This window comes from Vanacampus margaritifer, chromosome 2, assembly GCF_051991255.1.
Source record: "Vanacampus margaritifer isolate UIUO_Vmar chromosome 2, RoL_Vmar_1.0, whole genome shotgun sequence".
Taxonomy (NCBI): Eukaryota; Metazoa; Chordata; class Actinopteri; order Syngnathiformes; family Syngnathidae; genus Vanacampus; species Vanacampus margaritifer.
The window spans coordinates 16,254,731-16,280,873 of NC_135433.1; the positions used below are offsets into that span (position 1 = coordinate 16,254,731).

The window sequence follows — 26,143 nt, forward strand, 5'->3', positions numbered from 1 at the left end:
AAACTGCGCCATCGTGTGGACAAACGGCTTTAAACGGTAAGAAAATTGTGAGGATACATTGAAACTGGCTTTTGTGTGGACGGGGCCTAAATACACCAACACTAATGTGAAACACCTGGGAAACACAATAGGGTGAGGGCACTGATTGCTCAAACACACTGGGAAGGGGAAAGACGCACAGGTGGACGTAATCAGACATAACGAGACAGGGGAAACACACAGGAACACAAGACAAATCCACCAAAATAAAACAAAACCCCAACCCCTACAAAACTGAAACACAACAAGTGGGACTGGAAATAAAACTGCTTTTAAGCCCCGCCCCCACCCCCTCCCCCCATTTTTGCCAAACTACTGCTTATTAAGAAATTAGTTAAATAACATCAGCGCCCACGTCTGGCGTGACGGATGACAGTAAGTATTGGGTAGCATCAACATCCACATCCCATCTTCCCGGCATTCACCATTTACGCAGGAAGGCACTGATATTACCTGCGAAGGCATAAAATTGCCATTGTGTCATTTTGTTTTCTTCGAAATGCTGATGTAGCGTTTGCCACGCTCTGATTACATTGAGTTGTAATAACCAATTGATTACTTGCGACCACGCACGCACACACTCATCCCGCCATGCAATGGTTGCCATGCCGATTCAGAGCCAGATTGCCTTCGGTTTTGGACGTAGCCTCATCATTAGTTGGTGGTGTCACTCGAGGGATATTTCGAGCATTTTGCTCTCTGTTTTTCTCCCTTAAGCACCAACATTCTTCAACAGCTATTCCTGGTACAAATATTGCTTGTAATATTCCCTTCTCCAACTCACATATATATATATATATATATATATATATGCACAGTAGTTAGAGTAGATAATTTGTCACTTTCGGGTAGAAATCTTGTACATGTCAAAATATTGTCAATTTAATATTTTTTTCAAAAATCAATATAGGGCTGTTAAGGTGTATTAGATTTGAGTTGAAGACTTCCTATGTCATGTCGACAATAGTAGTTATTTTTTCCATATGTTAATTACTCACCTCATCCTTGTCGACATGGTGGCAGGGTGGCCCTCCCGTGCTAACATTTAGTAGAATCCTTTCATTTGGATCAATGTGGACCTGAGTGACCAGATTTTGGTGTGACATCACACCTTCATTTGAGTTCTTCCTGACCACCACTGCTTTTAGCTCACTGACCATTGTGTGTTGGCACCCATAGTGGCGCCTGTGTCTTTAAGAGAGAAAGTACAATGTTTAATGTGGAAGCTGAGGGGAGCTAGTGAGTGAGGAACGTGTGAATTTATCAACATTTGTGCTTCCTTTCGCAAGCTGTGTGCGGAGGCTCGGTGCACCGGCATGCACCCTCTTCCAAGGCTTCTGAAGAGCTCACCTCTCTCTCTCTCTCTCTCTCCACCTCCCACCCGGGCGCTCCCTTACACACACACACACACACACACACACACACACACACGCACACGCACACACACACACACACACACGCACACGCACGCGCACGCACGTGCACACACTCACTCACTCACACACACATACATACATACACACAGACACATACCGCTGTCGGGGAGCGCCGCTGCTGGTCCGCGGCCATCTCGCCAAAGGGAAGGGAGTCCGAGCGAGGGCGAAGGGACAAAAGGGGAAGGAAGCGGGAGCGGAGCGACTGGAAGCGGGAACCCGGCGCAAGGCGAAGGAGCGACCTTTACTTGGAGCGAAAAAGGAGGCGGGAAGGAGGAAAACGCGATCACTGTCACGGCTGCAGCGCTCCTTGACGCAGCATGGGCAATGCACCATCCCAAGGCATGTCAAACCTTCAGCTTTTTATTTTCATAGTGTGTGTGTGTGTTGTGCGATTCAACCTGCTGACTGTCACACTGTTTAAGATGGGGGGCTGTGCTGATCCGGAGGAGAGCGATGCTGGATGTAAGGTGCGGGTGAAGCTTTGCTTGGGTTAGAGGTGCTTGAGGGATGGGTGGGGTGGCAGAATGAGGTTGGAAGCAGGTGGTGCTTGTGTGTGTGCAGGTGTGCTATAAGTGCTATAAGCTATATGTGTCCCTATAAGGAAGCTTTTCCTTGTAAGGTGCTGGAAAGACAACCAAACACGCAAGAAGACTCATAATTGCCAGCTGTTATGTCGACTGATTAAATGGCTTTTTCTCCTGAGGCCGGGGGATGGTATTTTCTAATGAATGTCCAGGTCAACCTCTATTCTTTCCACCATAGTTTCCTTTATTCTCAGCGAGGTGCACACTGCAGGTGTTCCAATGACAAAGCTAATTGAAGGTCGTGATGAGCCTTAATGAGATAACACTGATAGTCCGGGTGATTACCTCCACCAAGGTTGCCATGACATGACCATTTTTCACAAAACTTTGTGGAACACATCAGTTTTGATTTAATGGAGATATCATGATGAGGAAAGCAATTTCCTTAATTTCTTTGCCAAGCACATTTCTGTCCAATGATAGCTGTGTATGTCACATTTTGTTAATACTGACGGCAGCATAGCGGAACACAGTAGTGGTGAGCACGTATGCTTCAGCTGGGAGGTTCTCATGGAGCTTATATGTTCTACCTGTGCTTTTCTCTGGGCACCGGTTTTTCAAAGTCTAGTTGTCCGTCTGTCTTGGTGCCCTGCGAGTGTGCCGACCAGTCCAGGTGTAACCCACTTCTTGTCTTAAGTCAACTGGGTGGAGGCCCAGCTCGCCCATGATGCCAAATGAGGGCAGACACAACACTGTAGAAAAGTGATCGCAAAATATATAGATGGATGTTAAATACTGAAGTATTTTATAAAATAATTCATAATTTGTCAATTAAATCACTTCATCACCAGAAATGTCAATCTACAATCGTGTCTTGAATGACTTGACTAATGATGTAAGAGCCATCGATTGGCTGATTTTATACCGTGAATGCGAGCGCAGACTTACAACTCAACCCACTTCACAACAATTAGTACTCTGGAAAACAGTGAACAATTCTAAAAAAGTTTTCAAGTGTTAAGTGCCACTTGAAGGTTAAAGTTTTCAGTCAAACTATACGTTAAAACAAATATAATAACATCTTGCGTATTTAAATCAACCACATTGCTTAAACTTTCAGTCCACCAGTTCTCAATGCTAATGCTAATTATCATCTATATTGTGGTGCTACAACCCTTCAAAGCAACAGATTAAATACAAACTGCGCAGGAACACAGGTAGAAAGACAATATAACAGTACTCAGTCATATATTTTTGATCCTCTCTGAAGAATGACTAATATGGGGTAGATGCCACGGACTTCCCACTTCCGGGTTTTACACATCAGCGCCGTTTCCGGCCACTGCTGGCCGCGTTCCAACACTCGCACCCCCACCCCTGCGCCCTCGAACCGCGCGCTCCCGCTCATTGGCGGGAGGGCTTCTCGACTATCTCCTCCGTGGCATATAGTCCATTTATGCTGTAATGATGTTCTGAAAGAAGTTAAGATGGCCGCCATACTATTTAAGATGTGTGACAAAAGCAGTTTAATTATTTTGAATCCTATTTAATTATGTCACTACTGTATGTCTTTATAAAGTACAAAATTACAAAGTGCTGTTTTTCTTAAAATACCATTTACAGCATTTTTTGTTGTTTTGTTGGGGAAGGCTGGAACAGATTAACAGCATTTCCATTCATTTCAACAGGAAGAGATTATTTTAGATGCATGTGTTTCAAGTTAAAGCTGCTTAACGCAGAAAATTATTTTTCGAATCGCTACTGCTCCTTGTGGCCAGAAAATGAAACGGCATTTTCCCTTCTTCACGTACACAACGTGCACATGACGTCACATCCGCAGACAGAGGGCGGGAAATTCAAACCCGAATCCAGTCTGAAAACGCGGCCAGAGGCTTGCAGGGATATATACCCATTGTGAACAGCTAAGGTGCTACTCTATGGCTTTCTGTGACATGTAGCCTAATGATGGTTAAAGGACAAGCGACACATTGATGCTTTACATTAAATATGGTGAATCTAGCCCTGCGATGGTACCGACATATGAAGTTTCAAGGTTTCGATTCAAACGACGTGCAATGAATTCGTTCGTGCAGTGGGGAAAGAATCTTGTCATTGCCATAAAATGGACTTATGAGGTTTTCATTGGGCAATACGCACTATGTGGGTCGGCCATTTAGTGCTGATCCAAATTGGGATTGCTCGGCCATTCTACTTTCATTGGGGTCCATTCAAGGACACACAGAGAGGAGGGAAAAGCACGGAGGGTGCGGGGGTGTGAAAGTGAACAACAACTGGCGTGCTGCGTGAGGATTCAAAGTCTTGATCCTCAGCCATCATTTAGGCGGACAGTGGAGTGGGCCCTGGGGAGGAGATGATAGGACTGAAAGGAAGTTTAAAAGAACACAAAAGCGAGAAAGCCGAGGAAGGGCTGAGCGGTGCGGAGATGCCGACGGTCTTGTCGGTGGCGGCGCGCTGGAATAAGGTCATCATTTAGGAGGCTCGTAAGTGCTCAACAGCCCCTAAAATCTTTTATTCCGCCTCAGCGAGGGAAACACACGTTGCTTCTGTCTCATTCAAGAGATTACTCGGGTCACATTCAGGTGACGGCCGACTTAAGCGTGTTTAGACCTTTTGCACCCGGCAGTTTACTTGGTTTCATGCTTTATTACGCTAAAGCCTTGTGTCTGTCAAAACAGATTTGACTCTGCGGTTTCTTTGGGAATTTAAAGTCACGCAATGAATAGTTCAAAGCTAAAATGTTCCAAAATGTGTCATGTGTTGCCTGAACATTCTCATAAACTGAGCAACATTTTTTTTTTTACCCATTTTTGAGAAACCCCGAGTTAAACAATACTATAATACCGATCCACATGACTTTCAAGTACGCTCGCCACTGGTGGCAATTAAGCGCAATTAGTTTAACATCACTAATCTGCCGCAACGTACTGCCGGAGCAGGCGGGGCTTGTAACCGCCGGCTGCCATGGCGAACGGAAGTAAAGCCCATTAGACGTCACAGTAGCAGGCTCGAGCGCGGGAATAGCTTAAGCCGAGTGGAGCGTTAAACCCGGCGTCGGCTCACGCTGGCGACGATGATGCCATTGTCCACAGATGACTGATCCGGCTAACCTTCGTGTTCATCTCCTTTTTAAATCTCTCTATCCCATCCTGCAGTGACACTTTTAGATGCGAGTTTTAAAAAAAACGTACTGATGTGTGGAAGAGTAGACTTTGTACATATTGTTAATAAGACGCTGAAAAGCAATCCAAAAAAATATCAGCCTTTAAAAAGATACTGTTACTACATTTTTGTTTGCTCCTGCACAGTTTTTAAAGCAGACTTCCCTATATTGCCTGCCATTTTTCAGCATTTTGAGTTCTCTGACAATATGAGCACCGAAACAATCAGAAGACAAATCGACTCTCTTCCTTTGGAAAACTTTATTTAACTTTTTAATGCTATGATGCCAATGACCCTGGGAGTTTCCAGAACTTTTTGTTAAATTTAAAAACAGTTAGCTAAGAAAACAAAACAAAAACAAAAAAACTAATATTTCACAAATCTTGCAGGGACCAATCTCTTAGCCATTACAATGGTTTAGAAAGAGGAATTTCGAAACCCTCTTCCGTGTCTACCCATTGATAAATGCATTTGTTGCACACTGTAACAAATTTCTGTAAAATCTACAGCAAAAAAATACAGCATTATCTTGTTTTATAATTTTACAGTATTTAACTGTATACCGCAAAGCATTATGGGTAAAACAAAGTGCAATATGGGTAAAAACAAAGTACAGTAATTTGCTGTATAATTAGCAGTCAAATACTGTACATTATACAACGACTATGTTTTGGCATGTATATTTGTGGATTACAGGTAAATACTGTAAATATTATCGGGCTTTGGCGGGTATCTCTCTATATCGTCTTCACATCGCATTTCTACGATAAACAGGCAACATTACAGCTAACATTCATTTATGAACAACGATTAAATTTTACAACAAGGGTGGCAGGGTGACTGGTTAGCACGTCCGCCTCCCAGTGCTGAGGGCGTGAGATTGAATCCGGGCTTCAGCCTTCCAGGGTGTGGTTTGCATGTTCTCCCCTTGCCTGCATGGGTTTTCTCCGGATGCTCTGGTCTGCCACATTCCAGAGACATACATGGCCGGTTACGGTCATTAGGTGTGACTGTGAGTGTGGTTGGTTGTTTGTCATGTCAACCAGTTCAGGGTGTAAGCCGCCTACTGCCTACAGCCAGCACCCCTGCGACCCTTTTGAGGAATAACGGTTAAGAAAATGGATGGATATTTTTTACTGTATTATTTATTTACAGGAATTTACTGGCAACTTAAGTTGTAACTGTAATTTATATACAGTAAATACTTGTAAAAAAAAAATGTCATAATATACTGTAATAGAATTTTACACTAATTAAGTGAAATTTTACAAGAATTGGCTGGCAACTTTTTTGCCAGTTATTTCTTGTAAATTCTGCAGTCATTCATTAAGCATTAGTTGGTGATAGGTGACACAGGTAAACATCCTGAGCAGTGAATTAGTCAAATAGTAATTCATTTATATAGTGCTTTTCACCTTACAAGGTCCTCAAAGCACTTTACATTTTGACTACTCATTCACCTACTGATGATGATGATGATGATGATGCAGCTACGGTTTATCTTGCTCAAGGATGCTTCGACATGGCCACAATGGCCTGGGATCCAACCCACAACCTCACGGTTGCACGACAGCCATTCTACCACTGACCCACGCTGCCCCCAAAGAGGTGTTAATAAAAAATGGAGTGTGTTTACTCTTGTAGTAAGAGATGGTGTAATGTTTGGCATTGCATCATAAAGAGGTCATCGGTTTTACACAGACTTCCATTGCTACTAGAATTTGTACGTTACTCAACGTTGTCTATCCTAACATATACTAACGCAGTAGTAAAGTTGTAGAAAGGCCACTTTTATGTCCCAAATATAAAACAACGAAAGTGTGCAGTCAGTTTCAACACCACCAAACTAATAAACACGCTGTTAAATTAACACCGCCCTGAAAGTGTCACCTAAGTCCTGGAATGACTCCTTTTGTAATGGCAGTAATATTTTATGGGGTCCTAATATCGTAATCAATCCCGCCAAATCAAGTGAAAATGAAATTTACTGCTGATACTCCCATTTATTGCACTCTTAATTACAGTAAAACAGTGTTTAGCAACCTCATGCGTTTGCATCTTCATCAGTTAGCTCTCACTTCTTAAAATCTAGTGGTTATCTTCTGTTTCTCCTCTTTTCCTCAGGCAGGTGGGCAGTTTGGCTCGGATATTTATCCAACATGCATAAACAGCGACCCTCACATGAACTCCCATTTTATTCATCTTCATTTTCAAGACCAATCACAAGTAGGCTGACACCGGCGTGTTTGCACACTCACTTATTGGCCGTGGTGCACCTGCTCGTTCCTGCTGCACAAAGACCCGCCGGCTCTGCCCTATGATTGGCTGGCGATGACGCAATGTTTCACGGCAGGCGTCGACAACCATTCGCTCTCTGTGTTTTCGGGGCATGTCGGATAGTAATTGACCCTTGTGGGAGCAGCGTTGCGAGATGAAATCTGATAGTCATGCACACATTAATAAGATTGATCGTATTTGGTTGGCACGTGTAGTAAGATCCACTTTTAAAGCTTCTTACGGCGTACTTGTCCCGGCAGGTTGTGACTGCACCAGTGCCTGCCGGAGGTTTTTGATACACATCCAAGACAGTTAATTAACATACAGCGCCGCGGACTGTACATATTCTGTGAAGCTTTTGTCTTATCAGGCGCTTTTAAAATCTAAATTTCAGCTTTCTGCTCCAGAGATTTCTCCCTGTAGTCTCAAGGTTGTTAATGATTTACTAGTTTAAATAATACATACATTTATCAAAGATATTTTTCTTCGCAGCTCATGCTGCACCTCTGAGACGAGAGGTTTGACGTGTGTGCGCAGTGATGACAGACAAATAATGGAATAATTACAGGACTTGTCATCCCTTTTATATCATCACTGTAGCCATTTATCAGCATCAGTTTTGTCTTTTTTGTTGTCACGCCTGAAAGTATCATTAAGATCGAGCGTCAAGTCAAAGCAATCTCTTCTCATTTATTAAACTCATTATACCAGCTTTGATTTGAAAATTCTATCATTTTGTAATGGACTTCGAAAAATTGGCCTCTACCATATGTGTGCCAGATTTGTAAAGCCTCCTGTCACATGTTGACGTTCGGCAGATTTCTAGTGATCCTGAGGCTACACGTCAATATTGACGTCATCATGGCTCAAGTTTAGCTTCTGCCAGAGGAAATTTAGAAAATTTAGATAAAGGAAGCTTTACAGAGCGGAGTTTGCAATTGAAAAACTCCACCCCCCCACACATTTATTAAAATAGTAGGGGGGGGTGGTGGTGGCTGGGTGGGGGTGGGGGAAGGGGGGTGCTGGGCATGGGGGGAGCGGGGGCTTTGGACCGGTGGGGTACCTGGCGGGCCTGCATTGCCCCATCCTGCTGCGTTGGGTTGGGGGCGCGGCCCGTCGTGGGGTGGGGGGCGCTCCTGCTCCTGGGTTTGCTCTCCGGCCGGTGGCCCTTGCGGGGCCCGGGGGTTGTCCGTTGGCGCTGCCGTGGCCTGGGGGGCCCTGAGGTGTTGCGCTTGCTCTGTCCTGGCAGGGGTCGACGGCTCCCCTCTTTGGTGGAGATTTTCATGCATGCCAGATCCACCACACCAGCATCTATCGAAATTCAAACACAATCTGCTTCTTCCTCTGGTCATTGAATCGGTGGAGGCTGATGTCTGGGGATCTCACTCTGCTTCGTCTGTCCTTCCTTCCTATCCTCAGTCTCTCCTTTGGTCTCTTAAGGTCTCCATGATTTGTTGGAATTTAGATGTTTCTGGGGTTGGTGAAGGACTCTGGTTGTTGGCCCGGTGGGTGGTGGGTGGTGTCTGGTCGGTGCTGGATTTCACTTTCCTTTCTTTGGTCCTTCCTCGGGTCTCCTGGTGGCCTCACGACTCTGGCTGGATTCTGAAGTGTTCGGTTTAGGTGAACGGTATGGGATTTTTTGATATGTTTTAGGTGAACTAATGAATACACACACACACACGCACGCAAACAAAAATAAAAAATAATAATAATTTAACACACAGCGCCATAGGAAAAACAACCAATCAGAGATAGAAGGCGTGACTCAAAGTTTCAATCACACATTTGTAGGCACGCTCATCGCAGGCACACCTTTACTCCTGATTGAGTCACACCTTCTGTCTCTGATTGGTTGTTTTTCATCAGGCGCGGTGTTTTTTTGCAAATTAAACTAGCGGACGGCAGTGTTGTGCTCGTTACAAAAAAAAAAGAGTAACTAGTTACAGTTAAAAAAGTAACTCAATTACTCTGATGATTACTTAAACAAAAAAGTAATGTGTACTATTAAAAGTAACCTTTTTACTTTTTTTTTTTTTTTTAAAAGGACATACACTATTCCTTTATGCTCAGCTAAAGTAACGAGCGTATTTCCACGTCAAAAAACTCGTCTTGCGCTCGGCTTGATACTCCATGACTACTGAATCCGATATCCGCCCATAATGTGTCTTCTTCGCAATCCATTGTAAACAGGAAGTAGTAGTACACAGCAGCCATCCATTCATGATTTGATTCTGAACCGCTTATCCTCACGAGTGTCGCACAATTAAATTATTACATTAAATAATTTATCAAGTAACTGACTAACATACCATACTGTAACTGAGTTACTGTATTTAAAAAAAGTAATGCATTAGAGTATTAGTTATTGTAAAAGGTAACTAAGTAACAGTAACGCCTTACTAGTAACTAGTTACTGCCCAACACTGGCAGGTGTTTTCACAGGTCATATTTCTCACAGTTTTAACAAATATGACAGAAAGTTAAATTGCAAACTCCCCCTTTGATAGACACAGGAAGTGAAAAAGGATAAAAAAAAATTTGTTGATCGACACTTTAGATCTTCTGGGAAACCTAAGGAGTGTGTCTGTAAGGATTTTGGATACTAACCGGCAAGTGTTGATGAAATGTTTTTGTTTTTTTCCAGTTACTCCGGGTTCTTTCCACACAGTAAATTTTGCAAAGAGTAAATTTGAAAAAGACTATATTCGGTCCCACTCTAAATGGAAAAAAACTTTTACACTTGTAAGAGAGTAAAACACTAAAATAACAATAAAACAAACCGATTGAGGAACAATCCCACAACCTTCAGCATGGAAGACAGCCACTCTACCACTTGAGCTATGCTAGACTCATTGTTAGCTAACATATTGCTGGTATGTCCCAGACCAAAAAAATGAGGTACAAGGATTCCACCTGACACCTGCAATATAGAGTAGGAGTGGTATGGGTCAGTGGTTAAGGTTCAACAAGTCGTCTAACAATTACACTAGCCAAGTAACTCAGTGAGATAAGTCCAGCTTTTTACGCTATTCAACATGGCCGATAGAGGTCGCTTAACTAAAACACGTAACACTTGGTCATAATTTGGCACCTTTTCTAAACGACCTATGTGGTTATATTTATTGGAGGACTGTCTCTTAAGGTTGGTTGTCTCCCAACCTGAAGGTTGTGTGATTGTTTGTTGATCCCCCCATTTTTTTTTACTCTCTTCCGAGTATAAAGTTTACTCTGTTTATACTGGGACGCAATATAGTCTTTTTCAGAGTAAAAAATATTGTGCATATTCCCAAAACGCACAATCAAGTACATTGAAGACTCTAAATTGTGTTTTTATGTAGCCCACCTCGCAATTAAGGTCAGCTTGGAAAGGCTCTATTTTAATGGTGACCAGAGCAAGGTCAAGGACAATATCAAAAATGGATAGAAGGCTAACTTCCTGCTAGGGTACCAAATCTCTTCATTGGCAAACAGAAAAAGTTCACTTGCAGAATGTGATCTAAAAATAAAGCTTGTCATTTTCTTGTAATATTATCATCCACAAAATGTGGCCTTCATCATTTATGTTGAATTAATAATTAACGTTGTGTCACGCTGCTTTTCCTCACCTGGTCAAGGACTACTTCCTGGCTTGTGCGCGACCAAGCACGCATATTGCGCCCAGCAAGGCAATCGGGAGCGCTCGCTAAGAGAACAAAGAGCGATGAGGCAAGCGGCGCTTTTGGAGGAAATGAGTTTGGCGACGTTAGCGAGGCGCTGGCAGAAGCGGTAATAGTTTTCCTTTTTCCCCTCCCGATGGTTCCCTCCTACGTTCTACCTCTTATCAACTTTCATTCCCCAGATGCTCTGGCAGGCATACAAAGCAGGCGGCGCAGGCACTGATGATTCCGGGCCCAGATTAGCGTCCTTCTGTTCCCAACTGGATCCAACTTATCACTCATTGCGTTCTGGTTCTATACGCGTCCACCGTCCTTTCCTCGCCTCTTAACTCGGCGTTGTATCGGTCGATTCATCAGACCCCGCAACCTGAAATCCCCAAAGCGACGCTGATGAACTATCAATTTACACATTTTCCTTCCCCGTGTCTCAACTGCCTCTGGGCTAGAGAGAGAATTTAGATTTTCATTCTGCGTCCCTGTTAGCCTTTAAAGCAGCGCCATGTTTCTTTTTTATGTGCTTTACATTCTCCAGATCAATACTTGAATGAGTGCACGCTAAGTCTCTGCAGCAAGAACTTACTTAATTTTTGGTTAGGTTAGAAACCAGTTCATGTTTCTGCATACCGTAACCAAAATGTTCCAAAATGTGCCTCCCTGTTCCTGTTAGTCGTCCTCCTCCGAGTGCAGTGTGAGTGGCTTTTGTTGGTTGGTTAAGTTAAAGTACCACTGATTGTCACACCCAAAATTCTTTTTTCGCATTTGACCCATCTCCAGCAGCAGGAGCCACGCTCGGGTTGGGAGGAAAAGTAGGATTATGAAGAAAAAAAAAAGATTAAAACACCAGCACGTGAAGGATAAAAACAAATTGTTAGTAGTACTTGGTGGGGTTCAAATTGGGAAATGCATCATGGTATTAAAAAAATACTTTTGATTCCGATATCTTCAGTTCGGAATCAGGCCTCTTCCAAATATGGATAAAACCATGTTACATAAAGGTTTTACAGCAATGTAAGTGCGGCATAAACACACAGATTGGCTATATCCGGTCAATGTGAACTTCACATCATAGACATACATATGTTGGTGACTTATACACACCTGTGTTGGCTCTAACAACACAAACCACTGGAGATAGAGCATTTTTTTATCATGGCGAATACTGATACCGATTATTAGTAGCCAAGGAAGCTGATAACCGATATTTGGAGCAGACTTTCACTAAAACATTTTGCCATAACAATTTCCAAAAGCATTGTTAAAATTGTCTTCTAGCATTTGTTTATTAAAAAAACTTTTCAGATCAGATCTTATGCAATAGGCATTTTTGTTTTAAAAATTCTCACAAAAGTTGAGGGAGGTCCCAAGTTAAATGAAAACGTAACACAATAGTTCCCTTTTGTTTTCTACAGTAGATAAAGTTTTCCAAAATGTCTGTAATGATTTCCGGAATAACCAGATAGTGGATCCCACAAATGCAGAGACACAAAGGGTGTGGGCTGACAAATTAAATTGTACTCAACGGAATTCTATGACACTAAGCGCTGGACGAAGCCAGGAGTAAAACAGTTAACAAAAGTCACTTGCAAAGTATGCAAGGAAAATAAAGTAACAAGAATACACCTGAGGGCTGTAGAATCGCACAACGAGAATAAGAAAAAACAAAATAAGCTATACAAAGTGGATAAACTAAAAGCGACGTGGGGAAAAACAACTCGTGGATACCAATCACTCAAGCGTAAAGCTGAGGAAACGCAAAACTACCGAGCAAAAAAGGCTCAACGCGTGCTTAACAAGCACTCAGGCAACAAGCCGAGGAAACAACAACATAAAACTACGTGTCAAAAAACTCACATGAGAAACTGGAAACAAGAAACGAAGCTAGAATTTGGAACACAAAGTCAGATTAGAGCTCTTGGTCGAGGACGTGGCAAGGTCACTACTCCGACGAGGAGAAGCGTTGATTTGTGAATGAGAAACAGGTGCGGCGCAGGAGGTCACGCCCCTCTACTTAATCAAAGACTGGGAAAAAAAAACAAAAACACAACGCAATGAAAGCACAACCATAACAATTTCAAAATATTTGAAATGTTACATTTTCATTCATCCTAATTTTGATTTCAAACAAAAACAGAAGGTGCTGAGTATTTCCAGGGTCAACACTGCAGCATCCCATAAGGTTAACATAAAATGTAAATAAATAGGTATCTGAAGTTAACAGTTTTCAATTAATCTACTATTGGCTGTCCAATTTTTAAAAAATGTAGATGCCAATATTCATCAAAATGCTGAATATTGGTGCCAATAATCGGCCCGGACGATAATCGGTATATCCCTAATGAACACATTAAAAACACCTGCTGTAAACCAAACCTACAACAAATTATACGAATATTAAATATGCTAAATTAAAGGTTTGTCCAATATTAAATAAGCAAGCAAAATGAATGCAGAATCAGATAGCACGTCATTGAGCAATATAAAAGTTAGCCTCATTTAAAGTCAATGGGAGAAGAGTCAGCCCAGGCCAAAATGCTACAACGTTAGATTAGGTTTAATTTATGTATTATTTATTTATTATTTGTTTCCTTCCGTGAAATCACTGCCTGCCTGTGGAGTTATGTTATTTGGCCGTCTGGTCATGCGGGGGTGTTTCACAGTTTTCCATCAGTGTGTAGACGCAGCCATATTTAATATGCATCACTTGAAAAGTGAATCTCTAATAATGATTTCAAAATAAAAATAAATAAATAATAAAAATAATAAAATAAATAAATGTAGCCATTAAATCGGAATCCGGCACTTGAACCTGCAGAATAAATCCAGCCTCAGGAATCAATAGAAAGATGTATTCATATTTTGTCAGTCTGGCATCTCATTACCAAGAAAGTAAAAGAAAAAAAAGACTATCCATGTAATGTTTGGGAATGAGTAGAGAAGCAGTACAGGACTTTCAACACACAGTCTTCCAGTTGATCAGGCGCAACATTGCATGCGAAGTCCACAGCCGCGCCCCGACCCAACTGCCACAAACGATCAGGGCAGCCACTATGAAAAGGTCACATCCTTCTTCCTCGCCCCCCTTGAGACGGACCTGCTCCCTTTTTAGTTCATCCAGCGCTCGATGCGTTCCTTGCCTCCCCATCGATCAGCCGGGCCGCATCCATCTCCTCAGTCCGACGTGTTAACGGCAAAACCATGGCTCGAACGCCAGTGTGTGGCATTGACATTTTTGAAACACTGCCAGGGAGCATGTGCAAAAGAAGAGAGGCAGAAGAAATATAGTCTGGCGCTGAGAATTTCGTACTTGAGAAGCAGAGGGCTGAAAAAAAAAGGATTGCTTTTTTCTTTTGTCTGCAATCATGTGCAGCCTATTTGGATCGCTGTCGTTCATTTGTTTATTTGTCAGGGGCCAAGTATGGAAAACGTCAAATTTAAGAGGGGAGGGCTGACTGAGTCAGAGGCAAGCGTGGTACTCCCCAGATCAGCCAATGAAACGTATAGACAAGCAATCATTTACACACACCAATCAGACTCTTCCTTGAGCGTAACATCAGAGGCAGGTAGAGTAGCCAAAAATCGTACTCAAGTAAGAGTACGGCTACTTCAGTATCGTACGACTCAAGTTAAGGCTGGAATGCATTAATGACACTTCTATTCATTTCAATGGGTAAAGATGATTTGAGATACTGTACATGATGGATCAATTCATTAGTGAGCTCGTTCTATTTTTTTATAGTGCACATATGAATTGTTCATCGGTGGCCATTTGACCTCCCCTCCATTCAATAGCAGGAGGTAATCACCGTCAAGCTGCAAGGATCTTTGAAGGTCGTCACATTGTGCTGATTTTCCCTCTGCCGGTTGTTGTTTCTCCCCTTCTGTGTGTTTATGCAAAGTCCTGGCAAAGACATTCGCATGCGACCAATAATAAGCAAATTTCATTGTCACACCTTCAGCGTTCCTCTGAGCTGAAAGAAGGCGGCCGCTATGATCCCACAGACAAACCAGTGGGTGTCTACTACAATAGCGGAACATTGTGTTTGTTATTCTGTCCTTTGTTGCAGCGTCTGTATTCGCCATCTGCCTCCTCCTTCAATATCTGACGTGTTCATTTGGAGGCAACATAATGGTACAAAAGCTTGGCGATACTGAGGTCAGGGTAGATGTCTAGGAGACCTAGATAAGATTGCAGATGATTTTGTGTTTTTGCTAGAAAGAAGAACAGCTATACAGCAAAAGCAGCAGACGCAGCGGTTGTTCAAAGAACATTTCTCTCAGCTTCTCTTTTGTACTTTTGTAATATATTCGCTAAACGTGGACTATGCTCTACATATTGATCACGCACCATCGTCTTGTCGGGCGCTGAGCTCCCGGTCGGCAAGATACATTTCAATGTTCGGTACATTTGAATGCAATGTCGTTCCCACGTTTCTCAAAAAAAAAAAAAACATTCTCTTTCTCTCTCTCTCTCTGTCCTAAATGGAGTAGCACACCTTGGCTTTAATATTAAGGCATGTACAGCCAAACAACTAACTTCTCTCATTCCAATTCCAAAAGAGTACAGCATCACTGTATGGCCTCGAGTTGACCACCTCAAGCTAGCGAGAAAAAGAGGAAGCTAGCTTCTACCTAATAACATATGTTGACATTTAACTTTTTCAACTTATATTTTTACTGTTTTTGAATTTAGTTATAGGTATATAGATGTGATATAACCATGTGTAGTTAAATGAATAACAATGTGATAATGATTTTGTGAACTACATTTGAACCTCTTACTCCTCACCATCTCTTGAGATAAGAATGTGTATGTTTTAAAAGTTGTCAAAGTCTCTTGTCATTAGTCATTTGGTCGTAAAAACTGAAGGTCCAAGGTCAAAGCCTGTCTACATCATTCCTCCGAAGCTGGTGGGGAGCTGAGATGATCATGTCAGTATCTTGTGCCTGCTTATTGTCAATACTATCTCTCTGCAAATGTAAGAGGCGGAGAGAACCTTTTCTACTAGTATAAAGACACCTGCGAGTTTCCATATTTTACACACACTGGGAGCTTATCATGACTTTTCGAATGTAAGTTTTTTTCCTGTGTCTTAAGAGCTCTTAATAAATCCTTGCAAGGAAAACTTCTTCATGAGATCTCAATTCTGATTTATTTGAACACGCAAAAGATTACACTTAATAAAGTAATCAAATAATGCCTTCACATACACAGTGACCGACGAATAAATGCAGCAAAAACTAGTTAAAGGGGAAGTTGACACAATTAATATAGCGTTTGTGGAATATAAATAAAGGTGCAAAATCCATGTGTTTTTATCCATCTCAGGGTGCGGCCATTTTGCCACTTGCTGTCGACTGAAAATGACATCAGTTGCTCAGAGCCCAGGTAATGACCAATCGTGACTCTTCTTGCCAAATTCGCATAACCAAACTCCGAAAACAGGTGGGCCATGATTGTTCGTTACCTGAGCCCTGAACAACTGGGATGTCATTTTCAGTCGACAGTAAGTGGCAAAATGGCCGTCACCTGAGCTGGATAAAAACAGGTGGACTTTGATGCTTAAATCATATTCCACAAATCCAATATTAATCAGAATGCCATGTTTAGACTAGTAGGAATGCATACAAAATGTATTGTTAATGAAATATTACACTTCAAGTATTATATGGTTTTACACTTTCTATGTTGTTTAAATGACTGTTCATTTTTGGGGGTGCTAAATTTTAGGGGTCTTACATGTGCTTCAGCAGCCCCTAAAATGAGCTATGGTCAGACTTTGTTAATCCTGATTTAACCAAACAAAACCAATGCCCCAATCACAAACGTGCTCAGCCATTTGTCACAAAGAAATGATAAATGTTCCATCCCATATTTCCCACTTTGAGACATATTATCCGGAGAGCCAAAATTGTAGATGAAATATAGCATCCAGTACGTTTAATGCAGTCTGACAAGTGGAGCTCCGCATTAGCAGCAGCGCTTGTTTATGGAATTGCCTCACGGCGCTGCGAACACTCATTGTATGTAGCGCGCATGAGATAAACGGCCGTGATGGGCCTGACGGGCGTGGGGGGAGGATGGGGGGTGCAAGTCTTTCGGGAACAGGAGCGATGCCTGACACATCTGAGAGTAAAATAATCTGGCGCCCGCAAACCGTGGTTTGGTCTTCAGGCTAATATCAGCGGATGTTTGGATGTTTTGCCTTCATTAACCCTCTTGATGCTTGATGTGCTATCAGGGTTGATATGCTGCTTGATTGACTAACTTTGTCACACATGTGTCAGACGCTAAGGCGTTAGCTCCCTCCCGCCGTTACTAGGAAACAAGCGCACCGAGCAAGCGGAGAGGTGTAACACGATTACGCCAAGCCGGCCTCTGGGGGTTAAAAGCACAAATAAACGCTTGACGCCGAATACATTAAACCCATCTCACAGCCATCCTCTTTGCTTTGCACCTGCACAAGGACACCTGTGAACGTGCCGCGCTCCCTGTTTAGGTCGTTGGAAAATTGTGCATTAGAACTGGGAGTAGCCTTAAACAGCTGGATGCATCTTTTTTGATGAATTCACAAGTGACGTGTTGAGCAAAAGGGTTTAGTTTGCGGTTAAAAGCTTCAGTTGTGTAAACAAAGCTAATGTATGTTTCTGTGGATAAAAGCAAGCTAATCAGTAGGTTTTTGTTTCATGGTGTGCTGTAAAATGCGCCATTGAGTACTTGATCAAACTCGTAAGTGGGTACGAGGTTTGCTATCCAGGAAACTGCACTTCCATCTGCTCTTATCGAGCAACCTTTTGTTGGATTGCGGACAACCATCGCAGTTCCTCCTTTGGCACGAGATCACCTGTTTGGCCAGGAAGTGGGCTTGATCGCCCGGGTTGCAGCACACCGCTCCCTCTCTCCCTCCCTCACGCTGCCTCTTTGGCTTGCCCTTGTGCCAAAAGCTTTGGTGGTAAAATAGGCACGCTGACGATATGGCAGCAAGGCGGCATCACTGTGGTGCGAAGGCTTCCAGGGGGTCTGCCAGGAGGTCTTCCCCTTCTGTGCATCCACGTGGAATGAGTGGAGCCGGGTCCGGACTGTTGTTGACAGCGACTGCTGGTTGAGGTGTCAAGTACAAGTTGGAAGCTTGGTGAAGATGTCATGTGAGGACATAATAAAAATAAATAATTGCATGATAAAAAAAAAAATTCAAACCGCAATTAGCTTATTCATTCCCAGCTATTTTCACTGAAGCAACCCCCTTCGCTCCCGGCTGCTTTACTGGATTTTGACTGATTTTGCAAGGTCCACAGAATATTGTGTGTTCTATTGCTATAAAAACATGAAACCTACCGAATGAAAGATTAGAGTCTCTTTTTTCATCAGGAAAAAAATCTGATTTGTATCTGTTACCGTATATCTACGTTTCATCATTATTCACAAACCTGTTGAAAACACTGGGAAAAAGCGCTTGTTGACCCTGGCTAATCTCTTATACTCTGCTGCCACCTGCAGGCCGTTTTTGCTTCAAGCAACCTCTTCCAACCAGAAGCTGCAATTAAGCCTTCTGTATGCTCTAGAATAAAAAAAACACACATAAAAAAACTAGTGCTGTCAAAGTTAAAGCGTTAACTGATTAATTAATCACACAAAAATTGTCGCATTAATTATGAATTAACGCAGATTAATCGCACTATTAATTTTGACCATAGATTATCCTTTAGCGTGACAGTGGATGGCTATGTTTAATGTAGCACAGGTTGATTTTCAGCAATAAACATAATTACAAGCATTTAATAAATGTTTACATATTTAGAATATTTGTAATGTCATAATATAATAAAAATATTGGGGTAATTTTTTTTCCATTTTGAATTATGCAAGTAATTAACCGATTTGAAAAAGAGGAGGATGAGCGTGTGCAGTGGATCAAATTTTTTTAAAGATGTCCTCATAACATTAAATGTCAAAAGAATTAACACATAACCGGTGCTCTTGAAATTTGGCAGGAAAAAAATATTGATTAAAAAAAGCCTTTTTGCTTTTTTATAATATACGTTTTTGAGACCATGGCAATATTTAAACTAGAACGTTTTTATACGTTTTTGGGAACAAATGAGTTTTTGTTAATTTTCGTTCAGCTCTAGCTGTATTACATGATAGATGACTCATGTCACTTCTGCAGGCGGCTCATTCAGTCATTTTTTTTGTCACCCACAATTCTTGCTGATGCCTTGTCACTCTGGATGGTAGCCTGAAATATTCATGGCGGTGTGCACGGGCTCCAGCCCACTGTGCACTCCCTTTTGTGTTTTAGTGGCTTTGTTAAAACAAAGTCTCTCTGCTGCTTGCTGGTGCATAACGACTCATTTGGCTCCTTTGTCAACATAGACGGCGTTTGAGAGGGTTGATAAATGCGATGGCTTAAAACATCCCCTAATGACAAGTGGCAGTCGGGGAGGCGGGTGGCATGAATCATTCCCGTCGATTAAAACCGGAGATAAAAGAGGACGACTGTTCTTTGCTTCCTCGTGTTTGACATTTATTGTTTATTGTGTGATGTTTACTGCATGCATACAACTCAGAGACACTCTCACACCTATGGTTGCTTTCTCAGGTGCAAACGCCATGGATGGCTTGGTTCATTTTCCTCCTGTTTTTTTTTTTAAATATATATTTTACATGTTTAGAAACTTATGGACTATTTTGAGCATTATTGCTTTGGCTTTGGTTGGACAGTCCATTCCACCCATTCACCAATCCCTAATGTATTTCCATTATCTATATACGAGCATCTAAATAATAATATAAAATGTAAAAAAAATATTGATAAAAAGAGAAAATAATCTATACAAATAGGAATATACTAATAAAATACCAGACAATTTATGTATATATATTTATTTATTTATTTATATATATATATATATATATATATATATATATATATATATATATATATATATATATATATATATATATATTTATATATATATATATATATATATTTATATATATATATATATATATATATATATATATATATATATATATATATATATATATATGTATATATATATATATGTATATATATTAGAGCTGTCAAACAATAAAATGTTTAAATCAGATAATCACATCTTAGAATTTTGATTAATCACGATTAATCACTTAATAAAAAAAGTATTTTTTTAATCAATATTCCCCCCCCTCCCCCACCCCCAAATTTGATAAGCACCGGTTATGTATTCATTCTTTTGACATTTAATGTTAAGAGGACGTCTTCAACATTTTTTTATCCGCTGCATGCATATGCTCATCCTCATCTTTTTCTAATCAATGAATTACTTGCAGAATTTAAAATGGGAAAAAAATGACCCCAATATTTGGACATAAACAAATATTCTAAATGTGATACGAACATTTATTAAATGCATGTAATTATGTTTATTGCTGAAACACAACCTGTGCTACCTTAAACGTAGCCACCCGCTGTCACGCTAAAGGATCATCTATGGTCAAAATTAATAGTGCGATTAATCTGCGTTAATTCATGATTAATGCAATATTTTTTGTGATTAATTAATCAGTTAATCAGCAGCTCGCGGAGTCACCATCGATTGTCCTGTTCTGTGTCACTGCTCGCAGCTTCTTATGATGTTGCGCAATCAATGGTGACACAAAGTCGCCACGCCCTTGTGTAATGGTTTTCTAACTTTTTACATCAAGTACTGCCTCAAACATAATTAGCTCTCCAAGTAATCTTGACCAACATTAAAAATACAGTAGCATTGTAATCGTAAGATACAGACTTTTAAAAATGTAATTCAGTGATTCATGGATTTTCGCTACCGCACTTTTGAGAATCGCTTCCCTGGCATCTCCACGGAGTGCAAGCCCAGGTTTAAAAGGTTGTTGGAGTGAGAGAGAAATCGAGTGGTACGTTCATTTGTAGTTGTTTGTTTACACCCAGGGCATTTACTTGCACAGCATACAAATGTGAGTAAAACTAAGTCTCCATCTAAACTCCATTCTCTTCCTGTGTAGTTCACATGTTTGTGTTTGTTCAATGCTTGTGTGTGGCAACAACAGCCAGCTGCCTTTAAAAAAACAAAACAAAAAAAGGGGTTTGTAGCTGTATGCAAATGAGATGTTTGGCAGACTGAGCGCTTTGGAGAACTGATGCGCCGACCTCTTGGCTTTCCGATTCCTCGCTCCTCCCGGCATTGATCCGTGTCACTCGGTGACATTTGCACCACTGAAGGCGATGGAGGGTGCAGATTAATCACATGTAGCTGTTTGGCATGGAGCTTTAAACAAAGGGAACGTTGCAGGGGGAGGAGTCCATCACTGTGCAATGGGGGAAGGATGGTCTAAAAAAAAGTCTGCCTCATTGCTATGGTTGCTGAGTGTTTACACACCACATGACCTTGGGGGGTGGGGTTGAGGGGGTGGGAATCTTTTTTTTTTTTTTTACTTTCTACCTTTTCGAAATCCTGCTGATGAACACCCTTCAAGTGTTGTTTCTTTTTTTACTGGATTGTCTGGCTCACTGTAGGAATTCCATGAATGATCATTTCTTCTGTGGCGGCGCAAACTGACTCAGCTATAAAGTCATAATTAACCTCCTGAACTTCAATTAATATCATAGCAGGCCAGCCCACCCGGTGGACCTCTTGGGTGTCCAGGTGTCAGTACCTGCTGACTCTGTTGTAAATGAATGCTGATATCTTCGGCCATGACACATCAATCTCATTTGCTCCTTTCTGCAAATCAGTGTAGCTGACTGGGATTCATACGGGGCAGCGTTTAATCAAATATAACCGACCGGTTTTTGATGAATGTAGCTAGGTGGAGTACATACAGGCCAGTGAATAATCAAACATAAGTGAATGGAGTTCACACTGGCCTGCATTTAATTATATCATAATTAGAAAGTCTATTTTGTAATGAACTTTTATTCGGGCCAGAGCAGCAAGGTCTCTATTGCAATTGAACAGATTATTATTATTATTATTATTATTATTATTATTATTATTATTATTATTATTATTATTAGTGGTAGTAGTAGTAGTATATATATATTTTTTTTGATGGCCTTCACCCAAAAATTGAGATGTTAAGTTTAGGGCCCGACTGATATGGATTTTTTTTTAGGCTAATGCCGATTCCAATATTTGGCCTAATTAAATTCTGATAACTGTTTAAATGGCTTAATTTAAACAGTATTAAAAAAGAATAAAATCGCTAAATTTACAGATAACAACAATAAATGCTGCATTTGAATTAGAGGCATAACATTTGATTGTGTTTGTCCTATAGTATATCTTTGACAACATAGAGAACAATCTTTTGTTTTGTTTTTGATTGAGGCAATGTCTGAAATTCTGAATGTCATTATCTTTGTCTCACGTTATAATGTGTTAATGTGTTTTAATAATTAGGTCCAAAAATCTGTCCATTTTTTTTTTTTTGTTATTTTAAGAGCCAATATCAGCCAATAATATTGGTCGGTCGATGAATCGGTCAGGCCCTATTTTAATTAACTAATGAATTAATGGCCACATCACCAACAGCAAGCATCTTACAAAATACTAAACGTATACGTAAAATGGTTGTACAATCATGAAATAAAGTGCAGGAATTGTGAACGCTGTAGCAATTAAAAACACAGGCACTGTCCATTGCATATCTGTTGCCTGTCCTTTTAAATAGAGCATATTAGGATATGCGGTATAGACTGTGAATGGATTGATGGAGTGCTTACAAGCCAGTGTTTAGTGTGACTGACATGTTCCCGCTTCTTTGTGACTTTGCACCTGCATCATTCAGCCACCATCCTCAAATGCGGCTTCCTTCTTCTGTGGCTTTAATTGGCAGAAAACTCCTCCATATGCTCTCCACGGCGGTGCGAAGAATGTGTGCTTGCATGTTATCTCCGGGATGCAGAGGCGTAATCTTGCTGTAGATTTGACAGCCGCCGCCTCGTACTTGAGCCATCTTGTGCCGAGCCCGGGATGTTTATCGTCATCATCGTCGGCGGCGATCGGCAATCAAATTCTTTATGTCATGTGACAGCCAGGCGGCGAGGCACCATCACCACGCCTGCATTTTCTGTCATGTTTGATGTTTTTCAACGGTCACAGTGTAACATATTTTTTGGGGGTGTGGAAGAAATGGAAGTTCAGCGCAGGTTCACTCAGCTGTACCCATTACCGACAATTTTGTTACAACACACCTTTTTGTGTTACTGATTTGATAAATATGTTTATTTATTTATTTGCAGTGGTATAAAATTACACTGAGATGCTTCAAGGAATTTGGTTACCTTGATCAGTCAGGAGAGGAACACAAAATAGTGAACACAATTTAAAATACCTGTTCAGTATAATAAATGTATTAATAACTTAAATGTATATGCAAATTTTTATAAATGTATTGTATTTTTTAGATAGATAGATAGATGGATGGATGGATGGATGGATAGATAGATAGATAGATAGATAGATGGATAGATGGATGGATGGATGGATGGATGGATGGATGGATGGATGGATGGATAGATAGATAGATAGATAGATAGATAGATAGATAGATAGATAGATAGATAGATAGATAGATAGATAGATAGATAGATAGATAGATAGATAGATAGATAGATAGATAGCAGCCTCTCCTCTGGTGACTTTTTCCGTCATTATTTCTCCACTCAGCACTCAAAAAGGCCACGGCAGTTTTTGTTTCTCTGTGTTTTTCTGGACATTTTCAGTCAATTAGTCCCAGCACTCATCTTTCCAGCGTGTCCTGCTTCTCTCTGTTTCATTCTCTTTCTCTCTCTCCATCCGAGGACTCAATTTAGCATAATCAAACACTTGTGTGCTTGCCGCCTCTGCGTACACATTCCTCAGGCCCTTCGTTATTAGATGAGCAGATTAGAGAAGCAGCTTGTTGTCAGGAAAAAGCGTATGTGTGTGTTTTCTGAAATGAAGGACGTGTGATCAGGTGCAAATATGTTCTACTGTCTCTGCTTGCTGCCCATTGTCGTTCTCAAATGAGTGACAACTACACAATATGTCTGATACATAAATGAACACATGTATGGAGACATGTTCTACATACAGGAAGGGAAAACTGAAAAAACAAGACAGGTTGTGGTCCAGGGTTTATTTTGAAGAGCACGTGGAGGGAATTTCCAAGCTAATCCCACATCCATCTATAGACCAGACTCTGACATGTGAAATTTCAAGGAAATCACATTTACCTGGTTGAGGGCTGGCACATTCCTCAATGGTTTAGGCGGAATTTACTAGTACTAGTACTTTGTGCCTGGTCGTGAAATTTCAAGATAATCCCAATTATTTTTGAAGTCGTTTCAAATACTTGGATGCTATTTGCGTTTGAAGGTGGGATTTGTGGAAATGCTTTGGAGGACATGCTGCGTTATTCCACTTGTATTCGTTGCAAAGACACAAATGGAGTCCGCCATTGTGGCGTCGTCACATTCAGTCCCGACCCCTCGCCATAGAGTGTATTCATCTCTCGAAGTGCCTTTGCCGCCTGGAGCTCTTTCGTCGAGTTGTTGAAAGAAAGTCACGAGCAAGAGATGCCATTAAAGGACGCCCTTTTGTATATGCTGAGTGTTGATATATAGGCCACTTTCCCATGTAGGCAGAAGCATCCTGGCATACTGCGGGAGGGCAACAGTGAACAGTACGGACAGAGTAGATTCAAATTTGTCTGTTTGGGGGAGGCTGCAGTGAAAGAAGGGCGGGGATGTTTGGTGAGGATTACCAGGTGTTCCTGCCTGATGTCGGCCAGGTGTTGGTGTTGGGATGCGAGGACGCTGCCGCCGGAGGTAAGCGGTGTCCAGCTACATCTCTGTGTTTTTTGCAAACGGCCTTCTGTTCCAATCTGTGCCAGTTCATTCGTAGCCTGCAGGAGAGAAATTTTGATACACTTCCAAAAAGGATTTTCTTTTCTTGTCATTACTGAGTTTGTCCGTTTTTGCTTTGTGCTAAATTTAGCGCAAAACAACTGCTGATTCGTTGCTATAAATCATTTAATCTTCCTGTGGCAGAATTTTTTATCGGAGTATATTTTTAAAATTTGTTTGGTCTTTTAGGCTCTACACAAATACAACCTAGTAAAAACAGAGACAATTGTGAAAAGCTTACCAAGCTTGGCTTTTTTAAATATATTTTTTAAGTATAAGATTTTAACGTTAAAGGGATACTGTTATTTCCAGACTACTTTAACTCATTTACTGCCATTGACGGTTATAAACGTCAAAAAATCATTTTAATTTTTCCATTAGTTTAACATTTTTTTTATGCTTTTGTTAACAATAGTATGAAAACCTAGAATTGTTTTTACTTTTTATTGCTCATTTAGAACAGATATAAAATTTGTGGTTAATTGTGAGTTAACTATTGAAGTCATGCAATTGATTGCGACAAAAATTTTAACCGCCTGACACCTCTAATTTTTAATAATCATCTCGTCAGGCGATTCATTGATTTTTAATTGTAATTAATCGCATGACTTCACTAGTTAACTCACGGTTAATCACAAATTTTTCATACTCTTGTTAAAAAAAGTGGGGGGAAAAAAGTGAAACTAATAGAAATAGTTCAAATGAATTTTTTTACGTTTATAGCCGTCAATGGCAGTAAATGAGTTAAAATGACTTTGTGTGTGAAAATTCTAATCAATTCCACTTAATTTGAGAAAAGTGTTTCAAAATCCAGAATTTTTAGGTTGAAGATTTGAGCATTTGGGGCGCTTATGTCCATGCCTTTCAATCCCACTTTATTTGACAAAATTGTTTGAAATTTAGCATTTTATTTTAGGTTTAAAAATCGCATCATTTTGTAGTGCTTATGTCCATGGGTCAGACACGGTTTAGAACAGCTTACCTGGTGAGGGGCTTTGCAAAATGCTGCTTTTTTTAGATGAAAGGTTTTAGCATTTGTTTTAGCATTTGTCACATTTACATCCTTGGGCCAGAAACTGTTTTGAAGAGCATTTTGACGCTTCCTTGAGTTTGAAATTTCA

General features: G+C 40.8%; 1 protein-coding gene across 16 annotated transcripts in view; it reads left to right on the forward strand.

Annotated features, from left to right (window-relative positions):
- Positions 1–1,325: 1,325 nt before the first annotated feature.
- Positions 1,326–26,143, forward strand: part of srcin1a (SRC kinase signaling inhibitor 1a) — a 118,839-nt gene continuing 94,021 nt past the window's right edge. For 9 of the 16 annotated variants that reach the window (XM_077556634.1, XM_077556636.1, XM_077556635.1 and 6 more), the window contains exon 1: positions 24,817–24,944. In XM_077556634.1, coding sequence (XP_077412760.1) covers positions 24,863–24,944 — 82 coding nt within the window. In that variant the 5' untranslated portion in view covers positions 24,817–24,862. Of the gene's footprint in view, positions 1,815–24,816; positions 24,945–26,143 lie in introns of those variants that run through there. The other 7 variants (XM_077556648.1, XM_077556637.1, XM_077556651.1 and 4 more) reach the window with 2 other exon arrangements.